This window comes from Lycium barbarum, chromosome 1 (genome assembly GCF_019175385.1).
Source record: "Lycium barbarum isolate Lr01 chromosome 1, ASM1917538v2, whole genome shotgun sequence".
In the NCBI taxonomy this organism is placed as follows: Eukaryota; Viridiplantae; Streptophyta; class Magnoliopsida; order Solanales; family Solanaceae; genus Lycium; species Lycium barbarum.
Window position 1 is genome coordinate 12140887 of NC_083337.1, and position 27767 is coordinate 12168653.

The following is a 27767-nucleotide window of genomic DNA, read 5'->3' on the forward strand; positions in this document are numbered from 1 at the left end:
TTATTCCAAGTTGACTTTAAAAAAGATACAAGTTTTTATGGAATGTTAAGTAAACGGGGGGTGGGGGGTGGGGGGGATGTAATCTTTAACACAATTAATGTATCATATATTCGAAATAAATTGAATAGATATATCAAGGGAGAATTCACTTTGAGGAAACTATTCCCTAGATACGCATGTCGTGTTATTTTACAATTGAATCAAATAATTTTTTTTAAAAAAAACACTACAATTAGGAATTTATTAATAGGTAATGTTGCACCAATGTCCAACCAAAGGTCGATTTTGGATTTTTATTAACATCCTCAAAAAAAAAAAAAAAAAAAAGGTACTGTTAATATAGTCCGGGGGGAAGAGTAAAGATATGACAAGTAGAAAACTCAAGGGGTGTATATGAACATTTCCCTTTCAAATATATTTGCTAGGGTTTACGTGAAGAAGGTACTTAGACTTACCAAATCACACTTAGGTATACATCAAAAGTGAGAGTGCACTTACTAAATTGCAAGAATATATAAGAAGAAAAGAAAGCAGAATAGACGTAAGATAGACCATACGAATCTTTCACTTTATAGAGTATTTTTTTTGCGTGATTTGTACGGTCTATCCAACGCCAATCTGCAATCTTTTTCTCTCTTTTTTGTTGTTGTTGTTGTGCACTAAAGTGGATCCAATTCCTTTTATAGCAGGTTTTATTTCTATTTCTATTATTATGCTTAAACAATTAATTTTCATTCTTGATTGGGTGTTACTTTCTGTATTTTTTTTTTTTACTGATTTGGGTTGCTCTTAAAATTAGTTAAAAATCATATCTTTACTGTAAAAATGGTTTCTTGGGTTGAATACAGGATCTTGGTTTTTTTTTTTTGTACTCATTAGGGTGGCTCTTAAATTAGTTAAAAACCATATCTTTACTGTAATAATGGGTTCTTGGTTGAATAAATTTTGATTCTTGGGGTTTTTTTTTTTACTCATTTGGGTTGCTGTTAAATTAGTGAAAAATAAAAACTTTACTGTAAGAATGGATTCTTGGGTTGAATAAATTTGAAACTTGGGTTATTTTCATTTTTTTTTTGTTGTGCACAAAAGTGGATCCAACTTCTTTTATAGCAGGTTCTATTTCTATTTTCTATTATTATGCTTAAAGAATTAATTTTGATTCTTGATTTTGTGTTATTTTCTGTTTTTTGTTGTGGGGTTTTGTTTTTACTCATTATGTGTTGCTGTTAAATTAGTTAAAAATCATGCCTTTACTGTAAAAATGGGTTCTTGGATTGAATAACTTTTGATTCTTGGATTGAATAAATTTTTGTTCTTGGATTAAATGTTACCTCATTAAAAAAAAATTGATTCTTGGCTTGAATTCAGGATCTTTTTTTTTTTTTTTGGTTGTTGTGGGTTTTTATTTTACTCATTTGGGTTGCTCTTAAATTAGTTATCTTTACTGTAAAAATGGGTTCTTGGGCTTGAAAATCATATTTTTTTTTTGTTTTTTTGTTGTGGGTTTTTATTTTACTGATTTGGGTTGCTCTTAAATTAGTTAAAAATCACAACTTTACTGTAATAATGGATGGTGATGTTGGTCGATTCCTTCTTTTTGTTTATGCCCTTGTACTACCAGCCTATATATGCTATTATGCTGAAAGAATAAATTTTGATTCTAAGGTTTCACGTTATTTTCTGTTTTATGTTGTGAGTTTTTTGTTTACTCATTTGGGTTGCTCTTAAATTTGTTAAAAATCATAACTTACACGATTTTTAACTAATTTAAGAGCAACCCAAATGAGTAAACACCCACAACAAAAAAACAGAAAATAAAGCAAACTTTACTACCAGCCCATATACAATTATGCTGAAAGAGTAAATTTTGATCTAGGGTTTGTGTTTTTTTTTTTTTGTGCCTTTTTATTTTACTCATTTGGGTTGCTATTAAATTAGTTAAAAATTATAACTTTACTGTAAAATGGATGGTGATGTTGGTCGATTCCTTATTCTTGTTTATACCCTTGTACTATTATATGCTGAAAGAATAAATTTTGATTCTTGGGGTGTTTTTAATTTGCTCATTTGGGTTGCTCTTCAATTAGTTAAAAATCATATTTTTTTCTCTCCTCTTTTTTTTTTTTTTGGGGGGGGGGGGGGGGTGTGGTTCTAGCAGGTTCTATCCAGCCCATTTTTTATGCTTATAAAAGCACATATACTATAGATTTTGATTCTTTTTGTTGAAACAGGATCCGGGTTCGCGTTATTTTCTGTTTTTTTGTTGTGGGTTGTTTACTCATTGGGTTGCTCTTAAATTTGTTAAAAATCATAACTTTACGATTTTTTACTAATTTAAAAGCAACCCAAATGGGTAAACACCCACAGCAAAAACAGAAAATAAAGCAAACTTTACTACCAGCCCATATACTATTATGCTGGAAGAATAACTTTTGATCTAGGGTTTGTGTTGTTTTTTTTTTGTGGGTTTTTATTTTACTCATTTGGGTTGCTATTAAATTAGTTAAAAATCATAACTTTACCGTAAAATGGAGGGTGATGTTGGTCGATTCCTTCTTCTTGTTTATACCCTTGTTCTACCAGCTCATATATACTATTATTATGCTGAAAGAATAAATTCTTGGGTTGTATACAGGATCTAGGGTTTGCTTTATTTTCCGTTTTTTGTTGTGGGTTTTTAATTTACTCATTTGGGTTGCTCTTAAATTAGTTAAAAAATCAAATCTTTTCTCTCCTTTTTGTGTTCTAGCAGGTTCTATCCAACTCATTTTTTATGCTTATAGAAGCGCATATATTATAGATTTTGATTCTTTTTGTTGAAACAGGATCTGGGTTCGCGTTATTTTCTGTTTTTTGTTTTACTCATTTGGGTTGCTCTTAAATTAGTTAAAAATCATAACTTTACTGTAAAATGGATGGTGATGATGGTCGATTCCTTCTTCTTTGTTATAACCTTGTGCTACTAGCCTTGCCTTATTTCTTGTGTTGGTTCCTTTATCATCAAGTTTATTTCTGAAAACCCCCCTAGTGCCAATGATCGTTCTATCTTTAGGCTTTGGGATGAAGTTTTCTTGCATTGCAATGATCCTAGTCAGCATCTAGAAGAGCCTCTTTGATGTTTTTTTGGCTCAATCATTGACAGGTAGGCAGTGAAGACACAGAGATTTCTGGCCTTGGATCTTGTTGTGCACAAGCGGATCCTACTCATTTTGCAGCAGGTTCTGTTCAGCCCATTTTATTCCGAGTCCGTTAGCGTATATACTATTATGCTGAAAGAATAAATTTTTGGTTGTGGGTTTTTGTTTTACTCATTTGGGTTGCTGTTAAATTAGTTAAAAATCATAACTTTACTGTAAAAATGGATTCTTGGGTTGAGTAACTTTTGATTCTTGGGTTTCGCGATATATATATATATATATATATATATTTTTTTTGTTGTGGATTCTTTGTTTACTCAGTTGGGTTGCTCTTAAATTTTTAAAAAATCATAACTTTACGATTTTTAACTAATTTAAGAGCAACCCAAATGAGTATTTACTCACAACAAAAAACAGAAAATAAAGCAAACTTTGCTACCAGCCGATATACAATTATGCTGAAAGAATAAATTTTGGGTTTGTGTTATTTTCTGTTTTTTGTTGTGGCTTTTTATTTTACTCATTTGGGTTGCTCTTAAATTAGTTAAAAATCATAACTTTACTGTAAAATGGATGGTGATGTTGGTCGATTCCTTATTCTTGTACTATTATATGCAGAAAGAATAAATTTTGATTTTTATTATATGCAGAAAGAATAAATTTTGATTCTTGGGGTGTCTACGGTTTCATTTATTCTCTGTTTTTTGCTGGTGGGTTTTTAATTTGCTCATTTGGGTTGCTGTTAAATTAGTTAAAAATCATATCTTCACTGTAAAATGGATGGTGATGATGGTCGATTCCTTATTCTTGTTTATACCCTTGTACTACCAGCTCATATATACTATTATTATGCTACAAGAATAAATTTTGATTCTTGGGTTGTATACAGAATCTAGGGTTTGCTTTATTTTCTGTTTTTTTGGTTGTGGGTTTTTAATTTACTCATTTGGGTTGCTCTTAAATTAGTTAAAAATCCTATCTTTTCTCTCCTTTTTGTTGTTCTTGCAGGTTCTATCCAGCCCATTTTTTATGCTTATAAAAGCGCATATGCTATAAATTTTGATTCTTTTTGTTGAAACAGGATCTGGATTCGCGTTATTTTCTGTTTTTTGTTGTGGTTCTTTTGTTTTACTCATTTGGTTGCTCTTAAATTAGTTAAAAATCTTAACTATACTGTAAAATGGATGGTGATGAGGGTCGATTCCTTCTTCTTTGTTATAACCTTGTACTACTGGCCTTGCCTTATTTCTTGTGATGGTTCCTTGATCATCAGGTTTATTTCTGAAAACCCACCTAGTACCAATGATTGGTTGGGCTTTGGGATGAAGTTTTTTCTTGCACATTGCGATGATCCAGTCAGCATCTAGAAGAGCCTCTTTGATGTTTTTTGCCTCAATCCACAGGTAGGCAGTGAAGACACATAGATTTCTGACCTTGGATCTTGTTGTGCACAAGCGGATCCTACTCTTTTTGTAGCAGGTTCTATCCAGCCCATTTTATTCTGAGTCCGTTAGCGTATATACTATTACGCTGAAAGAATTAATTTTGATTCTTTTTGTTGAAACAGGATCTGGGTTTCGCGTTATTATCTGTTTTTTGTTGTGGGGTTTTAGTTTACTCATTTGGGTTGCTTTTAATTAGTGAAAAATCATACTTTTACTGTAAAAATGGATGGTGATGATGGTAGAGTTTCTGAGAAACCCTCTTACTGGCTTGATGCTTGTGAGGATATCTCATGTGATGATCTTATACAAGATTTTGTCCCCGGGTCGACCGCTCTACCCGTTCCGCCATTGAATCAATTGGGTCCGGATGGGAGTCTTGATCCTTGTTTCTTTGGTGGTATTGATCGGATACTTGAAAAATTAAAGAATGGTGATGATTTCATACCGAAATCGGATAGTAAAGATTCAGCTGCACCTGAAATTTCCAAGTACAATGGGCCACAAGTTAACAAGGATACAGAGCAAAAGAAGTCTTTAGACGAAGGAAATGGATTTAGGCATAAGGAACGAGATTATTATGATAAAGAAGAGAGAAATGGAAAAAGGGCGCGACTTGGTGGTGATAGCTACCAGAGGAGAGGAGGGCGTGGTAGACCTTTGGGCAGGAAGAGACTCCGCGAGAGTGATGAGATGAATAGAGTAGAGAGGGATCAAAGAAAAAGAAGAGAAAGTCGTGGGGGTGGCGGCGGTGGAAGAGATAGGGACTGGAGGGAAGGGAGGGGCTATTGGGAATGGGACAAAGAAAGGAAAGAGATGGTTCATCGTGTGGGTTCATGGGAAGCCGATAGAAATCGAGAGGGAAAGTTACCAACTGAGAGAAGCCTTGAAGCTTCTGGAGTTGTTGAGAAGAAAGATGACAAACCAAAGGAACAAGCTCCCAAGGAGCAAGCACGCAAGTATCAGTTGGATGTACTTGAACATGCCAGAAAGAACAATACCATCGCTTTTCTTGAAACAGGATCTGGAAAAACGCTTATTGCTATCCTCCTCATGAAGAGTCTATGTAGTGATTTGCAAAAGAAGAACAAGAAAATGCTGGCAGTTTTTCTGGTTCCTAAAGTTCCACTTGTTTATCAGGTATTATTTCTTTAGCACGTCTTCTGCTTCCCCCTTTTTACATCTGTGTAAACTGGAATTAAATTTGATTTGTTGTTTTGGAACACAGCAAGCAGAAGTTATTCGTGACCAAACTGGTTATCAAGTTGGCCATTATTGTGGTGAGATGGGCCAAGATTTTTGGGATGCACGAAAGTGGCAGCGTGAGTTTGAAACTAAACAGGTAGCTTCAAGCTTCTCTCTTCTAATGTTGTGATTATCATGAAGACTCTACTTACAAGTTTGTGCAAACCTGTTTGTGCTGAATTTCATTATATTCATATCGACCTTGTCATACCTTTTTTTTACCACTTGGAAGTATTAAGTAATTGCTAATTATGAAGTCATATGTTGGTGTAAGTTAGCTGATCAAATTTCTTGTTCTTTTTTTGGGGTGATTGTTTGTGAAATTTGTTTACTTCTGTTTTCCGTTTGAGTAGTTTTCATAATCTGCTTGTTTTGTAGTAGTTTTTATGTTAAAAATAAAGGTTCCTTATTTACAATCATTAGATTTGTGAAACAATAAAAGTTGTTGCGTGGGAGAAGGGGGATAGTTAGAAATATGCAAAAGGCAAAGATCATCAATTTATCCATGGAATAACTTTGGGGAACTTTCAAAAGATAGGTGGAAACTATTCATAACTGCTTAGCCAAAATTTGTTCACCTGCCTGGCCCACTTTTCGTTTCATCCGTAAATCAAAGGTAAGGAAAGAAGAAAACTTCCAGTGAAAATTTGATCTTTTCTTTTTCCTGTGTATCAAAAATAGAAGAAAATGGAAGAACAGTGAATGTTTTAGGGGCTTTGTCCCCCTCCTAATCAACAACACAATTACTTCTCCCATAAAAAGAAAAATCCTTGGAAAATAATGAAACTAAAACACAAACATATGAAGATTATATTTTCCCAAGCATCAGCTGATCCTTGGCAACATCTCTTTGCTTGACGTATGACCCCCCAGAAAGACTTTCCCGTTGTGGTATATAAACAATGTATAAATAGTATAATGAAACTAAAACACAAACATATGAAGATTTTATTTTCCCAAGCATCGACTGATCCTTGGCAACATCTCTTTGCTTGACGTATGACCCCCCAGAAAGACTTTCCCATCGTGGTATATAAACAAATTTATAAATAGTATATACCACTCAAACACCACCGCATCTCCGCCAGTACACCACTATCCATCATTTTCATTTTCCCCAATCTTCACATATACACGATAAAATCCCTCTTTTGAACAAAGTACCTTTCTCAATTGGCAAAAATCTTAGAAGCTCATAGCTTTGAGATGTCAACGCAAGGGGTTTCACCCTTGCAACAGTGATAGAAGGTTAAAAATTTCGGCGCCTTGAGATGTCACCAAAGCCGAATCAAAGGTTGCTTGGACCAAATCAAAAATAGATTTTGAGGGGATTCCATGTTTTATTATATATTTTTAAATATTTTCACCCTTTCTTTAAAACCAACAAACCAAGTTCCATTGTTAATTTCAGTATTGTCAAAGGCGCGCTTAAAGCACGCTTAAGCCTTGAAGCGAGGCTCAAAACATGTAGAGCGCTTCGCCTCGCTTTATGTGCGCTTCAGTGTCATCATCAAGGCTCTAAGACATACTTTTCCTTGCCAATTAGCCTCTCTTGAAGAGATGACACCAGATAATTGATATTTCACTTTCGTTATGTTTTTACAATTTGTTTGTCCATATATTTCACTATATATATATTTTATTATTTTGTCCCATTGCGCCTTTTTTCATTAAAGCCCACGCTTTATTTGCGCTTTGCGCTTAAAGCCCCAGCTTATTTTTTGCGCTTTTCGCTTTTGATAACACTGGTTAATTTCAATGCTCTTTGTTTAAAGAATTATTATTTTTGTATTATTCATAAGTATATTTGTAGTTAGTTCATTAGACACATTGGAAATACTAGCTTAGCTGACTTGTGGAAAATTATTTTTACTAGTAATAGCCCTTTAGTGAGATGTAGAGAGTTTTTAAGAGCCAAAACGGATCTCTACACATTCTAGAATAATGTGGGGTTATGGTGCAAATTCGAAGAATATTCCTAACCATTGGATCTTGAAGCTAATTTTTAACTTTTAGATGGTAAGAGAATAAATTTTCTACCATTCTTTGGTATCTATTCACGTAGGCAGCCCCCCAAACCCAAAACCCACACAACCCACAACACACACACAGTTTCCAAAGTCACTTTCTTGTTTTTTTCTTTACCAAACCCTCCATGGAAGAAGGGTCAACTCAACCTTTACTATATTGGCATGCCTCTCGATACAAAATGGTGTTGTATGAGAAGTTCCGTTGTTAAAATGAAATGTAAATCCAAAGCCAACATGGAGCAAGATCCATATAGTATCAAGAAGCATGCCTACATGAATAGTTGTTGTATAGGTGTGCGTTGACTCTTCTTCAATGGAGGGTTTGGTAATGGAAAAAGAAGAAAGTGACTTTGGGAAGTGGGGGCTTCCTACATGAATAGCTACCAAAGAAAGATAAAATTTGTTCTCTCGTCATCCAAAGGCTAAAAATTAGCTTCACGATCCAATGGTTAGGAATATTCTTCAAATTTGCACCATAAACCACCTACATTCTAAAATGTGTAGAGAACAATCATAAGGCAATTTTTTTAAAATGAAGTTGCTCTTTTGAGATAGTAACGGTTGTGTATATTTAAACAAAACAGTACATAGGTTGTACTGAAACCATATATACAATGGGGGAAAAGGAAGAGAAACTATTCAAAAGTCCTACCAAAAGCCTAGGATATCTATGATTGAAACAGTTTCTTCTATGTAAATCTGTTTACACCAAAAGCAAAAATGTCTAATGCAATTCAATTTGATCTTCTGTACTGAATTGCTACTGTCTTCTAAAAAATCTGGAATTCCGCTTTTTCCCGATTGTCTACCAGATACGAGTTGGGACAATCTTCCGTCTCTGTCTATTGCTCCTACTCCAGCCTCCTCCCAACTAAAAAGAACTTCAGTAATCTTCCTAGGCATTATCCAAGCTATGCCTCTTAAGATTAATAAAATTCTTCAGTAGCTGATCTGTTATCCTGCATTGTAGAAATAGATGGCTGACTGTCTTGGCTTTTTCACCACAAAGATAACATCTTGAATATAGAGAAATCCCTCTCCTTCTAAGGTTGTCATGGGTCAATACAACTTCCCTTGCTAGTAGCCAAGTGAAGCAAGCTACCTTGAATGGTATCTTCACTTTCCATATGTGCTTCCATGACCAAAAGGGCCATCTGTTGATTGGCTTGACTCAAAGACTTGTAAGCTGAGCTCACCTTGAGAATGCCCCTACTGCCTTCTTGCCATTATTATCTTTGTGCTCCATCCTGTATAGCCTTGAATTCTTCCAGTTGCTTGTAGAATTTAGTTAACGTAGCCACTTCCCGGTCATTTAAATTGCTCCTGAACTATATGTCCCAACCATGAGAGGTCCATGCTTCTGCTACTGTCTTCTGTTGTTGCAAAGTTAGAGCATCAATACTAGGGTAGAGTTCCTTTAGGCATCCAAAACCAATTCAATTATCCTCTCAGAAGGAGGTATTACACCGATTGTTCACCTTGATGAAAGTATGACTCCTCATAAATGGCAAAAGTGCTCTTATAGATCTTCACAAACTAACTCCATAAAGAGAGTGCACTTCCCTAGACCTCCACCTGTTAGCCGCACCATATTTAGCTCTGATTGGGTTTGGGGTTCTTGGGAATACCTCCATAGTCATGTCAGTCTGAGGGCCTTGCTCTCCAGCTGTAGGTTCCCACTGCCTAATCTGCCTTGCCTTTCCCAAGAAGGATAGTGCTCTATTGACTAAATGGAAAGTCCTATTATCCTTTGCCATGGAAATCCCTGCTAAGCTTGTCAAGTCTCTGAATAACTCCATCTGGGATGGGAGAAGGGACATCATATAAGTGGCAAGGCTCCTACTTCTCCACCCAAAATTAGACTCAACTGATCTATATTAGAGACTTCATTAATATGATACACATGTGACATGACTCTTTTTTCAGTTTATATGTAAATCAGACATTCCTTCAAACAACACTGAAATGATTCTGAGAAATCTTAGTTCATCCTCTTCAGCATCACAAAAATTTAGGGGTGTCAAATGGGCGGGTTGGGTTTGAGGCATAAAAATCCGACAAAAATGGTGGATGGTTAGGCGACTTCTCTGAAAATAAAAGAAAGAGAAGAAAAAGAGTAAAGGCGGTTGTCCCAACGGCTTCTTTCATTGTAAGTTAACATGTAAAATCTGTTTTTTTGCAAAATATATACAAATGGGCCATTTTGGGTAAGAATTGAAATATAAGCACATTTTTTATATAAGGTTGGGCCGGCTGATATACAGTATAATTACCTCAATAACTTTTTTTCCCCTTCCTCATCGGATAATTGTCCTATGTTAATCAATCCCAAATTTTTTTTTTTTTTAATTTATTAATTTTTTTCCCTATTCATTAATAGGCATCTAGAAGATGCAAAGAGTACAAAAGATAGATAATTAGCTCCAGTACATGTGTTCTATGTTAATTCAAGGAGCTAATAGAGTTCAAAAAATGATCTGCCCTATTTATAGGGGTGAGATAGTTCCTACTAAATAGATTTTCTAAGCATATAGGCTTGAGGGGAGTAGGTTGGAGTTGAGACTTGAGATGCCATGGAAACACTTGTGGTTTCTGTCTGTCTAGATACGCCAAAAATTAACTGCTGGAATCATTCTTTTATTTGGATGGCTTTATCAACTCTCCAAAAGCACCAGCTTTCACAGGCTTGCTTTATTGTCTGTGGCATGACCCTTTCAGACCGAAAATTGAGTAGAGGTGGCTCAAGAATTCACTTGCAACTGAGCAATTGAGGAAGAAGTGGTTAATAACTTGACACTTTCTAAATTCTGTTTGCACATGTAGCATCTGTTTGCTAGTGTAATATTCCTTTTGCTTAAGTTGTCTTGAGTGAGACGGGCCCCAATTTAGAGTTGTCCAAGTGAAGCAAGGACAATTAGCTATCATACCATTCTGGGCAGGATAGTGTTTGTAACCATCTTTGATTGTGTATTTTCCCCATTTAGTAGGGCTTTCCCAAGTGAGTCTGTTTGGCTGCTGATCATCAACGTTGCGGCCTTCTAGGCAGCTTAGCATAGCTAGTAGGTCATTGACCTCCCAATCCTGAAGATTCCTCCTGACATGTGGGCAGCAGGTGCCATTTCCTCTATTTCTTCTATTTTGAGCAACATCAGAATCCATGTTTAGGAAAAGTGTCCCATCAGTGGTGTACTTCCAAGCCATCCATCCTTCAAAAATTTAACATGCTGATATTCTTCCAAAGGCCAATCCTTATTTGGTGCAGCCCCAAAAGTCCGTATAATCTTAGTGATTCTAGAGAGACTGCAGGCGGTGGAGATGTTGCTTCAAATTTGCTTTTTACGTAACAAGGACTTAGCAAAATTTTGTTTTTTGATCTCCATGCATACTTAAAAATTGGAATGGAGGGAATACACATCCAAAGGTTGGTGGAATCAAACTTATTAATTCACTTGCTGAAGAAATAATGCACCAAAGTCCTTATAAAAAAAGAGAGGAAGAAACAATGCACCAAAGTAATCTGGATATTCTACTTAAGAGTCACTTTCTCTTTTTTTCTTTTTAAAAAAAATGTTATCGGTACATGTTACCTTCTCAAAAAAAAAAAAAGTTATCGGTACTATTGTAATATCAACAGTGTTGCTGAATCCCGATAGGGGTGTCTACTGTTTCTCCATCATCACAAGTCATAGTTGTGTTACCGGAAGGCTGATCTACTATTTGTATTCTCGATCAATGTTCCAACCTTCAGAAGGATCACAATTGCTTCAATTTTGTCCTGGTTCTTGTTTTCAGCTAGAAATCTAGCTATAATTTGTCTTCTGATAAATGAAGAGCCGCTTTTGACTAATAATACATCAAGATAGTTTCAATATTATTTAACAATATGGATGTTGGTGTAATCTCATCCTTCTATCGAGCCTACCCATCCATGCAAAGAGGTATCTTCTCTTTAGTCTTAAGTTGAACAAATAGCTAGAGTTGTTTGCTGCATGCATCAGTTTGATCTCATTTTCTGATTGCTCATTAACCTCTGTATACGAAACAAGATGGAGAATAACTGTCACATCACTATGTTGTGGGAGTTGGTAGATGGTTGAAATTTCCATTCCTTCTTAACCAAGTACTTCTGTATTTTGCAGGTCCTGGTTATGACTGCCCAGATTCTTTTGAACATCTTGAGGCACAGTATAATAAAAATGGAAGCAATTAATCTCCTTATTATGGATGAATGTCATCATGCTGTGAAGAAGCATCCATATTCTTTAGTCATGTCTGAGTTCTATCATACGACACAAAAGGAGAAAAGGCCATCTGTTTTTGGCATGACTGCTTCACCTGTTAACTTGAAGGGTAGTCTTTCTTTTTCCTAATACAATTTGATTTGATTCTGTCGAAAATTATAGGACAGATGAGGTTTCCTCTTCACTCTTTGCTCCTGAATCTCTAACTTGGCTTGGTCATCTTTTTCGTTTTCTATTTCTCTGTATTTACGGGTTGCATTAATTCTGTCAAAAAGTGATGGCCTTGTGAACAAAGTTTCCTCTTCCTTTTTGTATTAAATCTTGAACTTGGCTTTATTCATGTTGTTTTTCTCTGCATTCTTATTGCCAGTTAGCTACTGCATTATATAAACTTGTAATGTCTCGATTGATGTAGGTGTTTCCAGCCAAGTTGATTGTGCAATAAAGATTCGTAATTTGGAGACTAAATTAGATTCAGTCGTCTTTACCATAAAGGACCGCAAGGAGCTGGAGAAACATGTCCCAATGCCGTCAGAAATAGTAGTGGAGTATGATAAAGGTGCTAATCTGTGGTCCCTTCACGAACAAATAAAACAAATGGAATTAGCAGTTGAAGAAGCTGCTCGGGCAAGTTCCAGAAGAAGTAAATGGCAGTTTATGGGCGCTTGTGATGCTGGAGCTAGTGCAGAGCTGCGCCAAGTCTATGGTGTATCTGAAAGAACTGAAAGTGATGGGGCTGCTAATCTAATTCAAAAGTTGAGGGCTATTAACTATGCTCTTGGTGAACTGGGACAGTGGTGTGCCTATAAGGTAGCAGATGCTACCACTTTTGCTGTGCCTTATTACCTTGTAAATGTGATATTCTTGCATGCGGCGTCTCCTGAACCCCTTTTATGTTGTAGGTAGCACATTCTTTTTTGACAGCTCTACAAAATGATGAAAGGGCAAGCTACCAGCTTGATGTCAAGTTCCAAGAATCCTACCTGGATAAGGTTGTCTCTCTCTTGCAATGCCAGTTATCGGAGGGAGCCATTGCAGAAAGTAACTTGAATGGCGAGATGGATAAAGGTGATAATCCGAATAGTGATCGGCCTGACGAGATGGAGGAGGGCGAGCTTCTTGAAAGTCACGGTAAGCACCTGTTACAGTTTTGTTTAATTATTTGTCCATAGTACAACAATTGATTACAACTCGTACGTTGAATTTTGTGAATGCGGAGAACATATATTGGATTCTTAGTCAGATATTTATGTGTTCCCATTGGACTTCGGACTACACACCAACATGAAGACAGCAAAATTAATACCAATTGGAGTGTGGAATCCTCATGAGCTTGCCACGACCAATGGTTGCAGGATGGCCCATCTTCCGAAATATTTGGAGTTTCATTTGGGAGGGAAATTCAAAGATGTCGAGCTTTAGAATCATGAGATTTAGAAGATTGGGAGAAGATGGGAGGGATAGATAATACAGTAGTCCTTCCATCCGGTGTTTGACTAGACACATAGTTTAAGATACAAAGGAAGACTTTGGATGCATAAGATAAATATATGCAAGTATTAGAATTGCCCTTATTACCTATAATTAAATGTGCTGGTGAGAGTTACACATGTCTTTTCATTTTCTTCTCTCCTAGTAAAAGAATGAACTTTCATATCAAGTGGGTCCAAAAAAGTCTCGTGGATAATTTGGGATAATTCTTAATGGTTTCCTAATAGAGAAAGGTATCTTTTTTTTTTTGACAGAGTAAAAACGATAGTATGCCACATAAAATGGGACAGAGGAAGTATTGTTCAAAAAAGAAGTCTCCTTAATAGTGGACGCTCTCTAGTATAAGATTTGTGCTTCATGTTTTTGTTTATTATTCCAACTGTAATTAATAAGAGAATTGATAAGCTAATTAGGGAATTCTTATGGGGTAGAACATATAGGACATTACCATAGGCATTCTTAGATTCTTTGTTAATGATCTTCGATCGGTCTCATTTGGGAGGTGGCTGTAGAGATTCCTTCCCCTAGAGAAAATATCTATTTCTTGTTCTTTTGGAGTATAAACGATACCATATGTGTAGATACTGGGATGGATATTTCTGAAGCTGGATATCAACTGATTTCACAGTGATTCCTATTCATATGCATTCCAGTTATTAGTTTCAACAGTGTACTTTTTGATAATGCATGACATTAGCTGTAAGACCTGAATGCCTTGACCATCACTAGGTCTGAAAATAAACAAATTAGACATGCATCAGAAAAATTATATGACCAAGTATTGGATTCTGGAAGCTGCAGTAGACAGATTACAGGGACAAGGAATAAAGAGTACAACAACAACAACAACAACCCAGTGAAATCCCACAACGTGAGGTCTGGGGAGGGTAGAGTGTACGCAGACCTTACTCCTACCAAGGCAGGACGGCTGTTTCCGAAAGACCCTCGGCTCAATAGAAAGCATAAAAAGAGGTCAGACAAAGCCAAGAAATTCAAAGCGATATGGAAATGAAAATAACGAAATCGACTGAGCCATGATGAAGCAGTTTGTAAAGGGCAGTAGCTATCACAGATAAAATAAGATAATCAAAGTACAGGAAATAACAGATAGTAGTAGAAATCAAAGCACAAGAACTTATATCGCGATAATGCGACTACTAATATGAAAGGATAAACGATACTATCTACTATCTAATAGCCTTCTACCCTAATTTGAGTCCTCCATACCCTCCTATCTAAGGTCATGTCCTCGGTAAGCTGTAACTGCGCCATGTCCTGTCTAATCACCTCTCCCTAATACTTCTTCGGCCTACCCCTACCTCTTCTGAAACCATCCATGGCCAACCTCTCACACCTCCGGACTGGGGCATCTGTGTCTCTCCTCTTCACATGCCCAAACCATCTCAGTCTTGCTTCCCTCATCTTGTCTTCCACTGAGGCCACTCCCACCTTGTTCCGGATAGCCTCATTCCTAATCCTGTCACTCCTGTTGTGCCCACACATCCGTCTCAACATTCTCATCTCGGCAACTTTCATCTTTTGAACGTGAGAGATCTTAACTGGCCAACACTCTGCCCATACAACATAGTCGGTCTAACCACCACTTTGTAGAACTTGCCCTTAAGTTGTGGTGGCACCTTATCACATAGCACTCCGGAAGCGAGCCTCCATTTCAACCACCCTACGCCAATACGATGTGTGACATCATCGTCAACTTAGATCTATCCTTATGCATATTTTGGACAATTTGGTTGGAAGGAACTCTAGACATTTTAAAATGGCTTATCTTTGTCTTTTGCTGTAAATGATTTTGAAATGTGCTGGAATTCATAAAACTCCTTATAATAGGTGTCAATTCCACAGATACTTTTGTAAGCTTAGAGTACCTTCTAGGCGCTGTGGTTTGTTAATCAAATTTTAGCTTATACAAAAGAGAAGGAAAGAAGTAACAACAACAACAACATACCCAGTGAAATCTCACAATGTGGGGTCCGGGGAGGGTAAAGTGTACGTAGACCTTACCCCTATCTTGGAAGATAGGGAGGTTTTTTCCGAAAGACTCTCGGCTCAAGAGAAAACATGACGAGAGGTCAGATAAGCACAAGCAGTTCAAAGCAAAATGAAAATGAAACTAACGAAAGCAATAAAGTCATGATAATGCAGTCTGAGAAGAAGAAGCAGTAGCTACCACAGATAAATAAGATAATCGAAGTACAAGAAACAACATATAGTAACAAGAATCAAAGGAGAGAAGGAAAAGAAGTATAGGAGCGAAATGTCCAGGGAAGAGGTTTCTGAAATATCACACTATTTCTAGTAATATTATTATCTTTTATCATAGTGAATATATTCCATCAATTGGATATTAGGTTTGCCCTTCTGTACTCATTTGTGCTTATTTCATTTCATGTCTTACAACAATGCCAGGTATATATTTGATGTGCCTCTGATGTAACACTTGTTCCTGAGTATGCTCTTATATCAAGAGAAGCATAAGTTTGTAGCAAATCTAAAAAGTTTATTACTATTTTCTTCTTGAAGTGAGATATGTTGGCCAATATGCACTTTTGTGCTGAACTTTTGTTCCGTGAATTTTCTCTGAAGTCTATGCTCCTCACGTTTAGGCCTTTTACCAAGAAAAATGTACTTGTGACCTTTGGCATAATTGGAGATGTCTATTTCAGTTGTATCTGTTGGAGAGCATGTAGATGTGATTCTAGGAGCTGCTGTGGCTGATGGGAAAGTGACACCAAAAATTCAATCATTAATTAAGATACTTCTCAAGTATCAGCATACTGAGGATTTTCGTGCTATAATATTCGTTGAACGCGTTGTGACTGCCTTGGTTCTTCCAAAGGTGCATTGTTGCTGCTTTCATTTTCTTGACAGGCAAAGTACATTGTTATAGCCCTATGCTATAACGCGTTTTGTTAAGCATGCAGGTTTTTGAGGAGCTCCCTTCCCTAAGTTTTATCACTTCATCAAGTTTAATTGGGCACAACAATACTCAAGAAATGCGAACAGGTCAAATGCAAGATACGATAGCCAAGTTTCGAGATGGTCGTGTATGTCTCTGTACTAAGCTGTGGTTTCGCTGTTATTAGTTTTACATCAGTGACCTACCTACAACATTTAGATTGCTATTTCTGTTTTGTATTGGCAGTAGATTATTGGAATTATATGCTATATGATATTTTAGATTAGTGGGCTTCACTTATCTATGTACTTTCAAGTTGGAGTCAACTCTTATGTGTTACATGCCTACTTCTTAAAAACTTTACTGCCTGCCTTGCTATTCTTGAGTTCTTTGTTGGATCTGTTCTGAAAATGAACTGTTGAGTTTGAAATGTAAAGTTGGTTTTGTTTTATAGTTCTTCTCGTTGTTGTAAGTTGATTAGATAATTCTAAAACAAGATATACTTCAAATTATATGCTGCAACTTATTCTGTTCGAATTTTGAAACAGAGTGCTAGTACCTATAAGGAAGTAACTTTAGTTGTCTTTCGATGGCCAAATATTATTCAAATTATGCCCTCATTACTGCATCTTACTGTTGAGAATTCCTAATTTCATGTGGTCAGCTTTACGCACAACTGAACCTCTGGAAAATTTCTTTTCTAGAATCTTTGCTGTGTGCCAAAAGCAGCTTGTGTATAGTTGATCATCCCTATTTTATCCTAATTGTTTGCATGGTTTTGACAGATTAATTTGTTAGTTGCCACTAGTGTTGCTGAGGAAGGACTTGACATCCGGCAATGCAACGTTGTCATCCGGTTTGACCTGGCCAAAACTATTTTGGCGTATATCCAGTCTAGGGGCCGTGCCCGTAAGCCTGGATCAGATTATATTTTGATGGTTGAGAGGTATCTGCATCTTTATGTATTCCAGCACGTATAGTCCTCCTCCTTGTGCACTATATGGGTTCTAATGCGTTATAATAAATCATTGTTTAGGGATAATTCATCACATGAAGCATTTCTGAGGAATGCCAGAAACAGTGAAGAGACGTTGCGGAAAGAAGCAATTGAACGGACTGATATTAGTCATCTCAAAGGAGCGATCTCTCGGGAGGCACCAACAGATTCAGTTTATCAGGTGGAGTCCACTGGAGCTGTTGTGAGCTTAAATTCTGCTGTTGGGTTGATCCACTTCTATTGCTCCCAATTACCAAGTGACAGGTGGAACTACATACATACGCCTACTCAGAAATTTATTTTAGTGGTGATTGGTTTAACAGAACTTCTGTCCCATTCAGGTACTCGATTCTCCGTCCTGAGTTTATAATGGAGCGTCACGAGAAGTCAGGTTGTGCAACCGAATATTCATGCAGGCTTCAACTCCCCTGCAATGCACCGTTTGAGAAACTTGAGGGCCCTGTATGCAGCTCAATGCGCATTGCACAGCAGGTCAAAAAAAGTTTCCTTTTGTTCTCAATTAACAATCTTGATGATATAGCGCAACATATTGAAAGTAGTTTTGACGCAGGCTGTTTGCTTGGATGCTTGCAAGAAGCTCCACCAGATGGGGGCATTCACGGACATGCTCTTGCCAGACAAGGGAAGTGGGGTGGAGTTGGAGAAAGTTGAACAGGATGATGAAAGTGATCCAATTCCCGGAACTTCCCGGCACAGGGAATTTTATCCCGAAGGTGTTGCTGATATTCTGAGGGTTAGTGCCTTAATTTTTGGCAGTGGACTTTTTCTTGGCAGAGTTTGGAAAGTGATTTACTTTCTTTTCGGGAATTTTAAGTTGAAAAGCTTTGTGCAAACAATTTTTATCATGCTTTCAACCAAACTTCGAACCTGTTTGGACAATCTTCAGAAAATCTCTCTCTCTCTCTCTCTCTATATATATATATATATATATATATTTAAAAGCACAAAGTCCCTTAGCGGAATGGCGTTCGCCCTTTTTACCCCTTAAAAACAGATTTTACATTAGACAAATAGTCATTTCATTATTTTCCTAATATTTAGAACTTCGAAATCAACTAAAATTTTGGTCATTAAATCTTTCCTTATTCGAATTGTGTAGGAAGTCCTAATATTTAGTACTTCAAAATCAATTAAGACTTAACCTAATATAAATTCTTTTCTTATTTGAAAAAGCTTGAAAAATATATATATTCCATGTGGAAAAAAAGAATGTTACAAACCGAATGAACACAAAGTAGGAATATTGGTCCATTTTGACACCAAGTTTAGTCTCATATGGAATACCTGGTGTTGTGGAATACTAACGTCCATTGTTGAAGATTAGTACATTCACTGAAGACAAATATTTATATGGAATTGTTAAAGTAAAGTTATTGTACATCCAATAATTTTTGTTTGAAACTGGTAATGTTGTATTCCTCAGTACAACCTTCAAAAAGGGACAGAAAGGAAAAAGGGGAGAGAACTACTTGCAGAGAGCCTAACAAATCTACAAGCTCTGATTCCTCTACTTCTTTTTCTTTACACAAAAAATAAAAAAGTACAATACAATTCCATTTAACTATGTGAATGGAATTGGACCCATCTTCAAAGCTTCTGCTATTCTTTCCGCCCACACAGTCCACCAGATGTAATGTGGGGTTAATCCACAATTCAATATATCTGCAGTATGCTCAGGCATGGTCCATTTTGTGTTTGTGAGGGTAAAAGATAAACCCCATAACTGTGCAGTGAATTTACAATGCAAAAAGAGATAATTGTTGGTCTCTTCTATTCCCCCCACATAGTTGACATCTGGAAACAATAATCTGCCCCTTTCTTTTCAAAACTTCTTGTGTCAAGCAAGTCCTTCTGACTACAAGCCATTTAAAGCATTGTTATGTTTTTCCAGACATTGTTCCACAAAAGTTGCTGGTTTCTGTTTTGTTGTACATTGTCAATTTCATAAGCCCTTTTAACCGAAAGTTTCCCATCTTTGTTATGTTTCCATCTGATAGAATCTGAATCTGAGGTAGTGCCAGAGAAACCTTCTAGCCCATATAGCAAATTGGCCACCCTGTCTACCTAAGTTGCATGAACTCTTCACTTTGGATGCTGCACCCATGTCGGATTCTCCAAAAATACACAACTTTTGGAGAATCCGACACGCACCCATTCACATTTTTGAAGAGTCCGAGCAACATAGCTGTCTACTTCCCAATCATTCAAAAGTCTCCTAAATGATAAATCCCACTCCTGAGCAGTCCAGCACTCATTGACAGTTGCTCCGGATTGTTGCATATGTTGAAAAGATCAGGAAAGTCATCTAATAATTAAAGCTTCGATAGAACGCAATAATTACATATTGGAGCTATAGTTATATGCTTATATCCATATATATATATATATATATATATATGAAAGCACGAATGCCTATTTACCCTTTAAAAATAGTTTTTCACACTAAACAGAATAGTCTTTTTTTTTTTTGATGACATGGGAACCCGCAGCCGCTACCCTTTGGGTGCGTATAGGGTAAACCCATCTCCTGAGCAATAGCTCGCAAACCACACAGGAGAGGTAACCTGCACTAGGCAAGCCCCGTGCGACGAGCTCAATCCAGAAGGCAAATCCCCTGCTGTCGTAGGCAGGGGGTTTCGAACCTGAGACCTCCATTATGAAAGACCCATATGCTCAACCAACTGAGCCACCCTTGCGGGTCAGAATAGTCATTTTTTGAAATTGGTAACTGTATCTATATTTCATCATGAGAAAAATAGTACATAGGTTTTACTGAACCATATTACAAAGGTATTCCTACTTTTTTTTTTTGGATGATGTAAGTGTTTTATAATCACAAAAGCATCAAGGGGATGCATAGTTACAAAAGAGGGGGAAATATCAGCTCATACAAAGATAACAAAAAGCCTATCATAAGTCTAGAGAGCTGACAAATCCAAGAATCTATCATAAGACTAAGGAGCTAATAAAATCCAAAAAAGAGTTTGGGTTATATGCAGGGGTAAGATTAATCCAGCTAAAAAGAGTAGTCAGGCATCTGGCCTTGAGATTTGAGCTGGCAGTTACAATACCATGAAAACATCTTTGGTTCCTTTCCAACCATAAGCACCACAAAATGCAAGTAGGGACCATAGACCAGATTCTTCTGATGGCCTTCCCAACTTTCCAAGTACTCCAACAGACAAAAACTTCTTTGACAGTGCGAGGTATAACCCATTGCAAACCAAACAAAGTGAGGAACATATTCCACACATCTGTAGCAACTGGACAATGTAAGAACAGGTGGTTAATGGTTTCAGAGGTGCAATGGCACATGTAACATCTATTAGCGAGATGAAATTTCCTTTTCATGAGGTTGTCCAGAGTTAAACAAGCCCTTTTTAGAGCGACCCAGAAGAAACAGGAGACTTTAGGCGGTAAATTGACTTCCAAGGCCATTGGTCAATCAGGTCCTTGTTGGAGCTCAGAAGCAGGTAGCCTTCTTTAACAGAATAAGAACCGTCCTTGTTACTGCCCCACTGAAGTCTGTCATTTCTCTGAGTGAGAACTGGACTGTTCTGTAGACACCCAATCAATGCTATCATGTCCTCTATTTCCCAGTCATTTAGGTGTCTCCTTAGGTGCAAATTCCATGAGTTGTCCTCCCAGTTCTGAGCAATTGTTGAATCTGGGTTAGTTGTTATAGGGAACAACCTAGGAAAAGCATCCTTAAGAGTAATAGAGCCAAGCCATTTGTCTTCCAGAATAGAAGATGAGCCCCATTTCCCACTTGGAAGGAAGAGTTGAGAAAGAACTCATCCCACAATCTCCTGATATCTTTCCATAAACCAGTTCCATAAGGAGCTAAGATTGGGTTGGAGCACCAATGGCTAGTGCTCCCATATTTAGCTTGGATAATCTCCTTCCAAAGACCAGCATCATCTTGGTTAAACCTCCAGTGCCACTTCATTAACTTACATTTGTTGTTTACTGCTAAATCCTTTATACCAAGACCACCTAGATGTTTTGGAAGAGTTACTTTGTCCCACTCGACTAGATGATACTTGTGATTTTCGCTATTACCTTCCCATAAAAAAGTCCTCCTTAGTTTGTCGAGTTGATATTGAACCTCTGATGGTATTGGGAACAGAGACATGAAGTAAGTGGGAATACTATCCAAGACACTATTGATGAGTGTTACTCTGCCACCAAGAGAAAGGTACTGTTGTTGCCAAGAGGCCAATCTTTTCTCAAACTTTTCAATGACCACATTCCAAATCTCCATTGATCTGTGACTAGCTCCCAAGGGAAGTCCTAGATATGTGGTGGGGAAAGTGCCAGTACTACAATACATGATGCTGGCCAGAAACTCTAAATCTGGAACCATATTAACAGGGTAGATAATGCTTTTAGTCAGTAAATATGGCTTCAGCACTGCCCTAGTGTTATCAATGCCAATGTAGCAGGTACCCAGCGGAATAGTAGAGGTGGCGCACACACTGGCCTGGATACAACCATCAACAACAACATACCCATAAAAAAAAAATCTAATCCATACTATGTTTTTTATTTTGATAACCAAGATCTAATCTATACTCTCTTATGACAATGGAAGTGTTTTAATAATTTTTCTCACTACTAAGTTTGGTGAACAAACTTTGGTTTTAATCTCTGTTTTTCAATATTCTCGACACACTTATGGGTGACTCCTTTTTTTATTTTTCTTCCTTGAAGGGTGATTGGATTTTGTCGGGGAAGGATTCGTGTGACAGCTCAAAGTTAACTCATCTCTATATGTATGCTATCAAATGTGTGAATGTTGGCACCTCGAAGGACTCATTCTTAACTGATGTGTCAGAGTTCGCTATACTGTTTGGCAATGAGCTGGATGCAGAGGTTTTTCTTTTCTTTTGCTTTTTATATCTTAAAACATGAACATCTATTTACCAAATGTGGATTCTGTTAACGTTTCCTCACTTAATAATATTTTATCGGTACAGGTATTATCGATGTCGATGGATTTATTTATTGCTCGAACAGTAGTAACGAAGGCGACTCTTGTCTTCAGAGGGGCAATAGACGTTACAGAGTCTCAGGTTGAGTTTCCTTTTACTATCTAACTTATAATGAACGGATTTAACTACCTTGAGCAAAATTCTAATTTTCTGCTGACTGGCAGTTGGCGTCCCTTAAGAGCTTTCATGTAAGAATGATGAGCATTGTTTTGGATGTTGATGTTGAGCCGTCCACCACTCCTTGGGACCCAGCAAAGGCATATCTATTTGCCCTTGTTACTGGTGATGAATCTGGAGATCCTGCAAAAGATATCAACTGGGATCATATTAACAAAATTACTAAAACTGATGTATGGAGCAATCCTCTTCAGAGAGCTCGCCCAGATGTGTATCTTGGCACCAATGAGCGTGCTCTTGGTGGAGACCGAAGGGAATATGGGTTCGCAAAATTGCGACATGGTATGGCCTTTGGACTGAAGTCTCATCCAACATATGGTGTTAGAGGTGCTATTGCACACTTTGATGTGGTCAAAGCATCTGGATTGGTCCCTAACCGGAGTAGCCTTGATATGGTTGAAATTGACAAGATAGTGATGGCTGACTGTTGTCTTAGAGCAGAAGATATAGTAGGAAGAATTGTCACTGCTGCTCATTCTGGAAAGAGATTTTATGTTGATTCCATTCGCAATGATATGACTGCCGAGAACTCATTTCCTAGGAAAGAAGGTTACCTTGGTCCTCTTGAGTACAGCAGTTACGCTGCTTATTATAAGCAAAAGTATGTTCCTCTTTTTCCATTTCCTCAGAAGTTTGAACCACGGTTTCTTGATTTCTGCTGTGCTAACAAATGCTTAATTATGTGCAAGGATTAGGTGGTTCCAGTGCACCTTGGTTGTACTTGAAAATAACAAAAGAATTCTCATGTTGAAGGCTTTCAAGGGTGGTATAAGTTGGCTTTCTGTGGCAACTAGCCTGTACTTTATCCCTTATCCACTAGATTTGAGAAGTTCTTTGGTTTGTTTTCAAGTACAACCTTGGTGCACTTGGCTATCCAGTCCAATTTATATGCAGATATGGAGTTGATTTGGTTTATAAAAAGCAGCCTCTAATAAGAGGCCGCGGTGTTTCATATTGCAAGAACCTTCTGTCACCACGATTTGATCATTCAGAAGGTCTGTCTATACTTTGCATTTTTTTTTTGACTGAGCTTGTCTTTTATCATGTCTTAAAGAGTGTAAGCTCGGATCTTTCTTTTTTTTTCTTTTTTTTTTTTGTAGAACACGAGGGTGAACTCGAAGAGTCAACCGACAAAACGTATTATGTTTTCCTCCCTCCTGAGCTCTGTTTCTTGCATCCACTTCCGGGATCCCTTATTCGGGGTGCTCAGAGATTGCCCTCGATCATGAGGAGGATTGAGAGCATGCTGCTTGCTGTTCAGCTTAAGGAAATGATTGGTTACCCTGTCCCAGCACTGAAGGTAAAATAAACCTCTGATTTTTTTTTTCTGGAATTTGTCTTGTAATTTCATTTGATGCCAAAGCCTTTTTTTCTTGGGCTTTTTTCATTTTAGGCCCGTTGGCCGAAATTATTGCGGGCCTAGCCAAAATATACAAACCTATACACTGATTATATATAATAGATTTATACTTAATATACAAAACCTAAACATTTACTGGCTAATATTCTTTTGCGCTTTCCAAAAATGTAATTATCCTTTTTTTTTTTTTTTTTTTTTTTTACAGATCTTGGAAGCACTGACAGCCGCATCTTGCCAGGAGACGTTCTGCTATGAGAGAGCAGAACTTCTTGGAGATGCATATCTGAAATGGGTTGTTAGTCGGTATCTTTTCCTCAAGTATCCCGAGAAACATGAAGGTCAACTTACCAGGATGAGACAACAAATGGTAAGCAACATGGTGCTGTACCAAAATGCCTTAAGTAAAGGACTCCAATCATACATCCAAGCAGATCGATTTTCTCCATCGAGATGGGCTGCTCCTGGGGTGTTGCCTGTTTATGATGAGGATACCAATGAAGAAGAAGAATCGTCAATGTTTGATCATGAAACAACAGAAAATGGGACTGTAGCAGCAATGGCGGCTCTAGCTGGTGATGAGTTTGAAGATGATGAAACGGAAGAAGGTGAGCTTGATAATGATTCAGGTTCATATCGTGTACTCTCTAGCAAGACGATGGCTGATGTTGTGGAAGCACTGATTGGAGTATATTATGTTGAGGGTGGAAAGTATGCTGCAAACCACTTCATGAAATGGATTGGGGTTGAGGTTGATTTCAATTTCAATTTCAAAGAGACTGAATACTCTATTAGGCCTTATAGCATTCCCGAGAATGTACTCAGGAGTGTTGACTTTGATGCATTACAAGGTGCTTTGAACATCACCTTCAATGATAAAGGCCTACTGCTAGAAGCAATTAGCCATGCTTCACGTCCGTCTTCGGGAGTCTCCTGTTATCAAAGACTTGAGTTTGTGGGTGATGCAGTATTAGACCATCTCATCACGAGGCACTTGTTCTTTACATACACAGATCTTCCCCCAGGCCGATTGACCGACTTGCGAGCTGCTGCTGTGAACAATGAGAATTTCGCACGCGTTGCTGTTAAACACAGCCTTCATTTACACCTTCGTCACGGATCCAGTGCTCTAGAAAAGCAGGTTCTTTAACTACACTTCCACTTTGCATACTCATTTTTTGTTGGGTTCTTTTTCGGTTTTGGCTAGTCACCTGAAATTAATTTGGGCGCCAAGCCAAAATATGCAAAACCCAATGGTTATGTATATTAATATATGATATGTATATTTTGTGTATGCAATATGTATAATTATACTTAATAGACAAACACATACTTTTGCTGGTTAGTATTCTTTTAAGGCGGTCCAAAAATGTAATTATCCCTTTTTTATTTGGTATTGGGCTTAATCATGTTGCAAGGAATATTTACCAATGTCTTCTGTACCTTACATCTTTTCCAGATTCGTGACTTTGTGAACGAGGTTAAAAATGAACAATCAAAACCAGGTTTCAACTCCTTTGGTTTGGGGGATTGCAAAGCTCCTAAAGTTCTTGGTGATATTTTCGAATCAATTGCTGGGGCTATTTTTCTCGACAGTGGGTGTAATACTAAAGTTGTATGGGAGGTTAGTTTCAAGGACCTTGTACTCGCGCTGTTTGAATTTGTTTGTTTTACTTTCCTTTTTAGTCTGTTTAAAAAAGAATGCCTTTCTTAATTTGTCATTTCTTTTGTTTCAACATTCTATATGACATGTTTAAAACCATAAGTTTAAAAGATATTTGGTACATTATACATATCTTTAGTTTAGGACCATAAGATTCAAAAGTCTTCTTTACTTTCTCAAACTCCGTGCATTGGTAGTGTTGTAATTTCGGCTTACTTGATTTATGAATTTTTGTCAGGTTTTCCAACCACTGTTGCATCCGATGGTCACACCAGAAACACTGCCAATGCATCCAGTTCGTGAACTGCAAGAGCGTTGTCAACAACTAGCTCAAGGCTTAGAGTACAAAGCAACTCGAAGTGGGAATATAGCTACAGTTGAAGTATATGTGGATGGTCTTCAGGTTGGAATGGCGCAGAATCCTCAGAAAAAAATGGCACAGAAGTTGGCTGCCAGGAATGCCCTTGTTGTGTTGAAAGACAGGGAGGAAGCTGAAGCTAAGAAGGCTGATGATGGGAAGAATAAGAAGAATGGAAACCCGAGTTTTACTAGGCAGACATTGAATGATATATGCTTACGCAGAAATTGGCCTATGCCACTGTATCGGTAAGTAGTTTTTTTCATTTTACTCCCTCGACACTTTCCTTTTTAGTAGTCAAATAAAGAAAGACAGAGACCTTTTTATGTTTAGTAACTATTTAACTTCAAACTACCCATAAATATTTGTTTCAGACCAACAAGTTTCAGAAGTTTTCCTTTATTTCTTAAACTCCGTGTCTAGTCAAAACACCATCACCTAAATTGGGTTGGGACGGAGGGAATAGCTTTCTACCTTGCATGCTATGCTACTGCTGTTATATTGATGGTGTACATTCACTATGAATTGCATACTGAATCAATAATTTGGTCTTTTTTAGATGTGTGCACGAGGGTGGTCCAGCACATGCAAAGAGGTTTACATATGGTGTACGCGTAAATACTTCGGACAAAGGGTGGACAGATGAATGTATCGGGGAACCTATGCCGAGTGTAAAGAAAGCCAAGGATTCTTCAGCATCTCTTCTTTTGGAACTCTTAAATAGATGGTACTCATAAAACCTTTGTGCAACTCTAGTCTTCTGTCGCGTTTATCTAGTTTATTACCTCTTTATGTTTCTATCATTCGGGCTGCGTCCCTAGACCTTTGTACTGAGTTTCTAGCAGATGCTCCTTGACTATGTTATTGTGGGATTCAGATTGTTTTCCCCACATGTAGTACTTCTTTCGAATATTTTGCTGCTTATGATATTCTGAAACCTTGTCTTTTTCAAAATTTGATTCTTTGCTGACGTTCTTGTATTGGTTTAAAAACAATGGAACGGTTCGCCTAAAGGAGCGATAGCGAGGTAGGTGCCAATTTGGTAGTACGGGTGGGCGTTCGGTTCTTCGGTTCGGTTTTATCAAACTTCGGTTCGCTATTTCGTTTTCGGTTTTTGAAGGAGGACATCAAACACCGAATCAAACCAGTTTGGTTCGATTCTTTCGGTTTCGCTTTTTTGAAGTTCGGTTTCGGTTTTTTCAATTCGGTTTTTTTGATATGATATTAGAGGTGACTCCATTTACACTAATTCATATTCTCAAAAGCAATAAAACATAAAATTGATAAATTGAAATCAAAATTAAACAAATAGGATATACAAAAACAAAAAATCATAACCATGATATAAGATTACTAAGTGTTATATACATACAGTAAGAATAATTAAGAAAACACATAAAGGATATACATTAATCCTAAAAACGTATAGTCATCTTCTTTTGTTAAGGATATTTGATTTTCTCAACTGAAGTGAAAAATTAGAGATACAAAAGTAAAAGAGGGCTTCTTACAATTGAGTTTTTTTAGGCTTAAATTTAATGGGCCTGGACTATTTTAATTTTTTTGGGTAATGTATTAAATTTCGGTGCGCGTTTGGTTCTTCAGTTCGGCTATTTCGATTTTTTGAAGGTGGACACCGAAGACCGAACCAAACTAGTTCGGTTCGATTTTTTCGGTTTCAGTTTTTTGAAGTTCGG

General features: G+C 37.2%; 1 protein-coding gene across 1 annotated transcript; it reads left to right on the forward strand.

Annotated features, from left to right (window-relative positions):
- The first annotated feature begins 484 nt into the window (after positions 1–484).
- On the forward strand, positions 485–27024 carry LOC132631930 (endoribonuclease Dicer homolog 1). Its single transcript, XM_060347681.1, has 23 exons — positions 485–689; positions 3143–3218; positions 4411–4616; positions 4705–5719; positions 5808–5921; positions 11994–12204; positions 12511–12905; positions 12998–13226; positions 16271–16443; positions 16529–16651; positions 17289–17449; positions 17540–17764; positions 17842–17992; positions 18072–18254; positions 22235–22396; positions 22501–22596; positions 22680–23293; positions 23587–23687; positions 23793–23992; positions 24258–25190; positions 25509–25673; positions 25951–26318; positions 26630–27024. Exons 4-23 carry the CDS (start codon positions 4805–4807, stop codon positions 26805–26807), a joined length of 5697 nt encoding a protein of 1898 aa, XP_060203664.1. The 5' UTR covers positions 485–689; positions 3143–3218; positions 4411–4616; positions 4705–4804; the 3' UTR covers positions 26808–27024.
- Positions 27025–27767: the final 743 nt, after the last annotated feature.

Bases quoted from the DNA above. Each gene is read 5' to 3' on its own strand.
- LOC132631930 (XM_060347681.1), top strand. From the start codon at position 4,805: ATGGATGGTGATGATGGTAGAGTTTCTGAGAAACCCTCTTACTGGCTT. The intron at 13,227-16,270 runs GTAAGCACCTGT...TGTCTATTTCAG, and splicing joins CGAGCTTCTTGAAAGTCACG to TTGTATCTGTTGGAGAGCAT. The intron at 17,450-17,539 runs GTATCTGCATCT...ATCATTGTTTAG, and splicing joins TATATTTTGATGGTTGAGAG to GGATAATTCATCACATGAAG.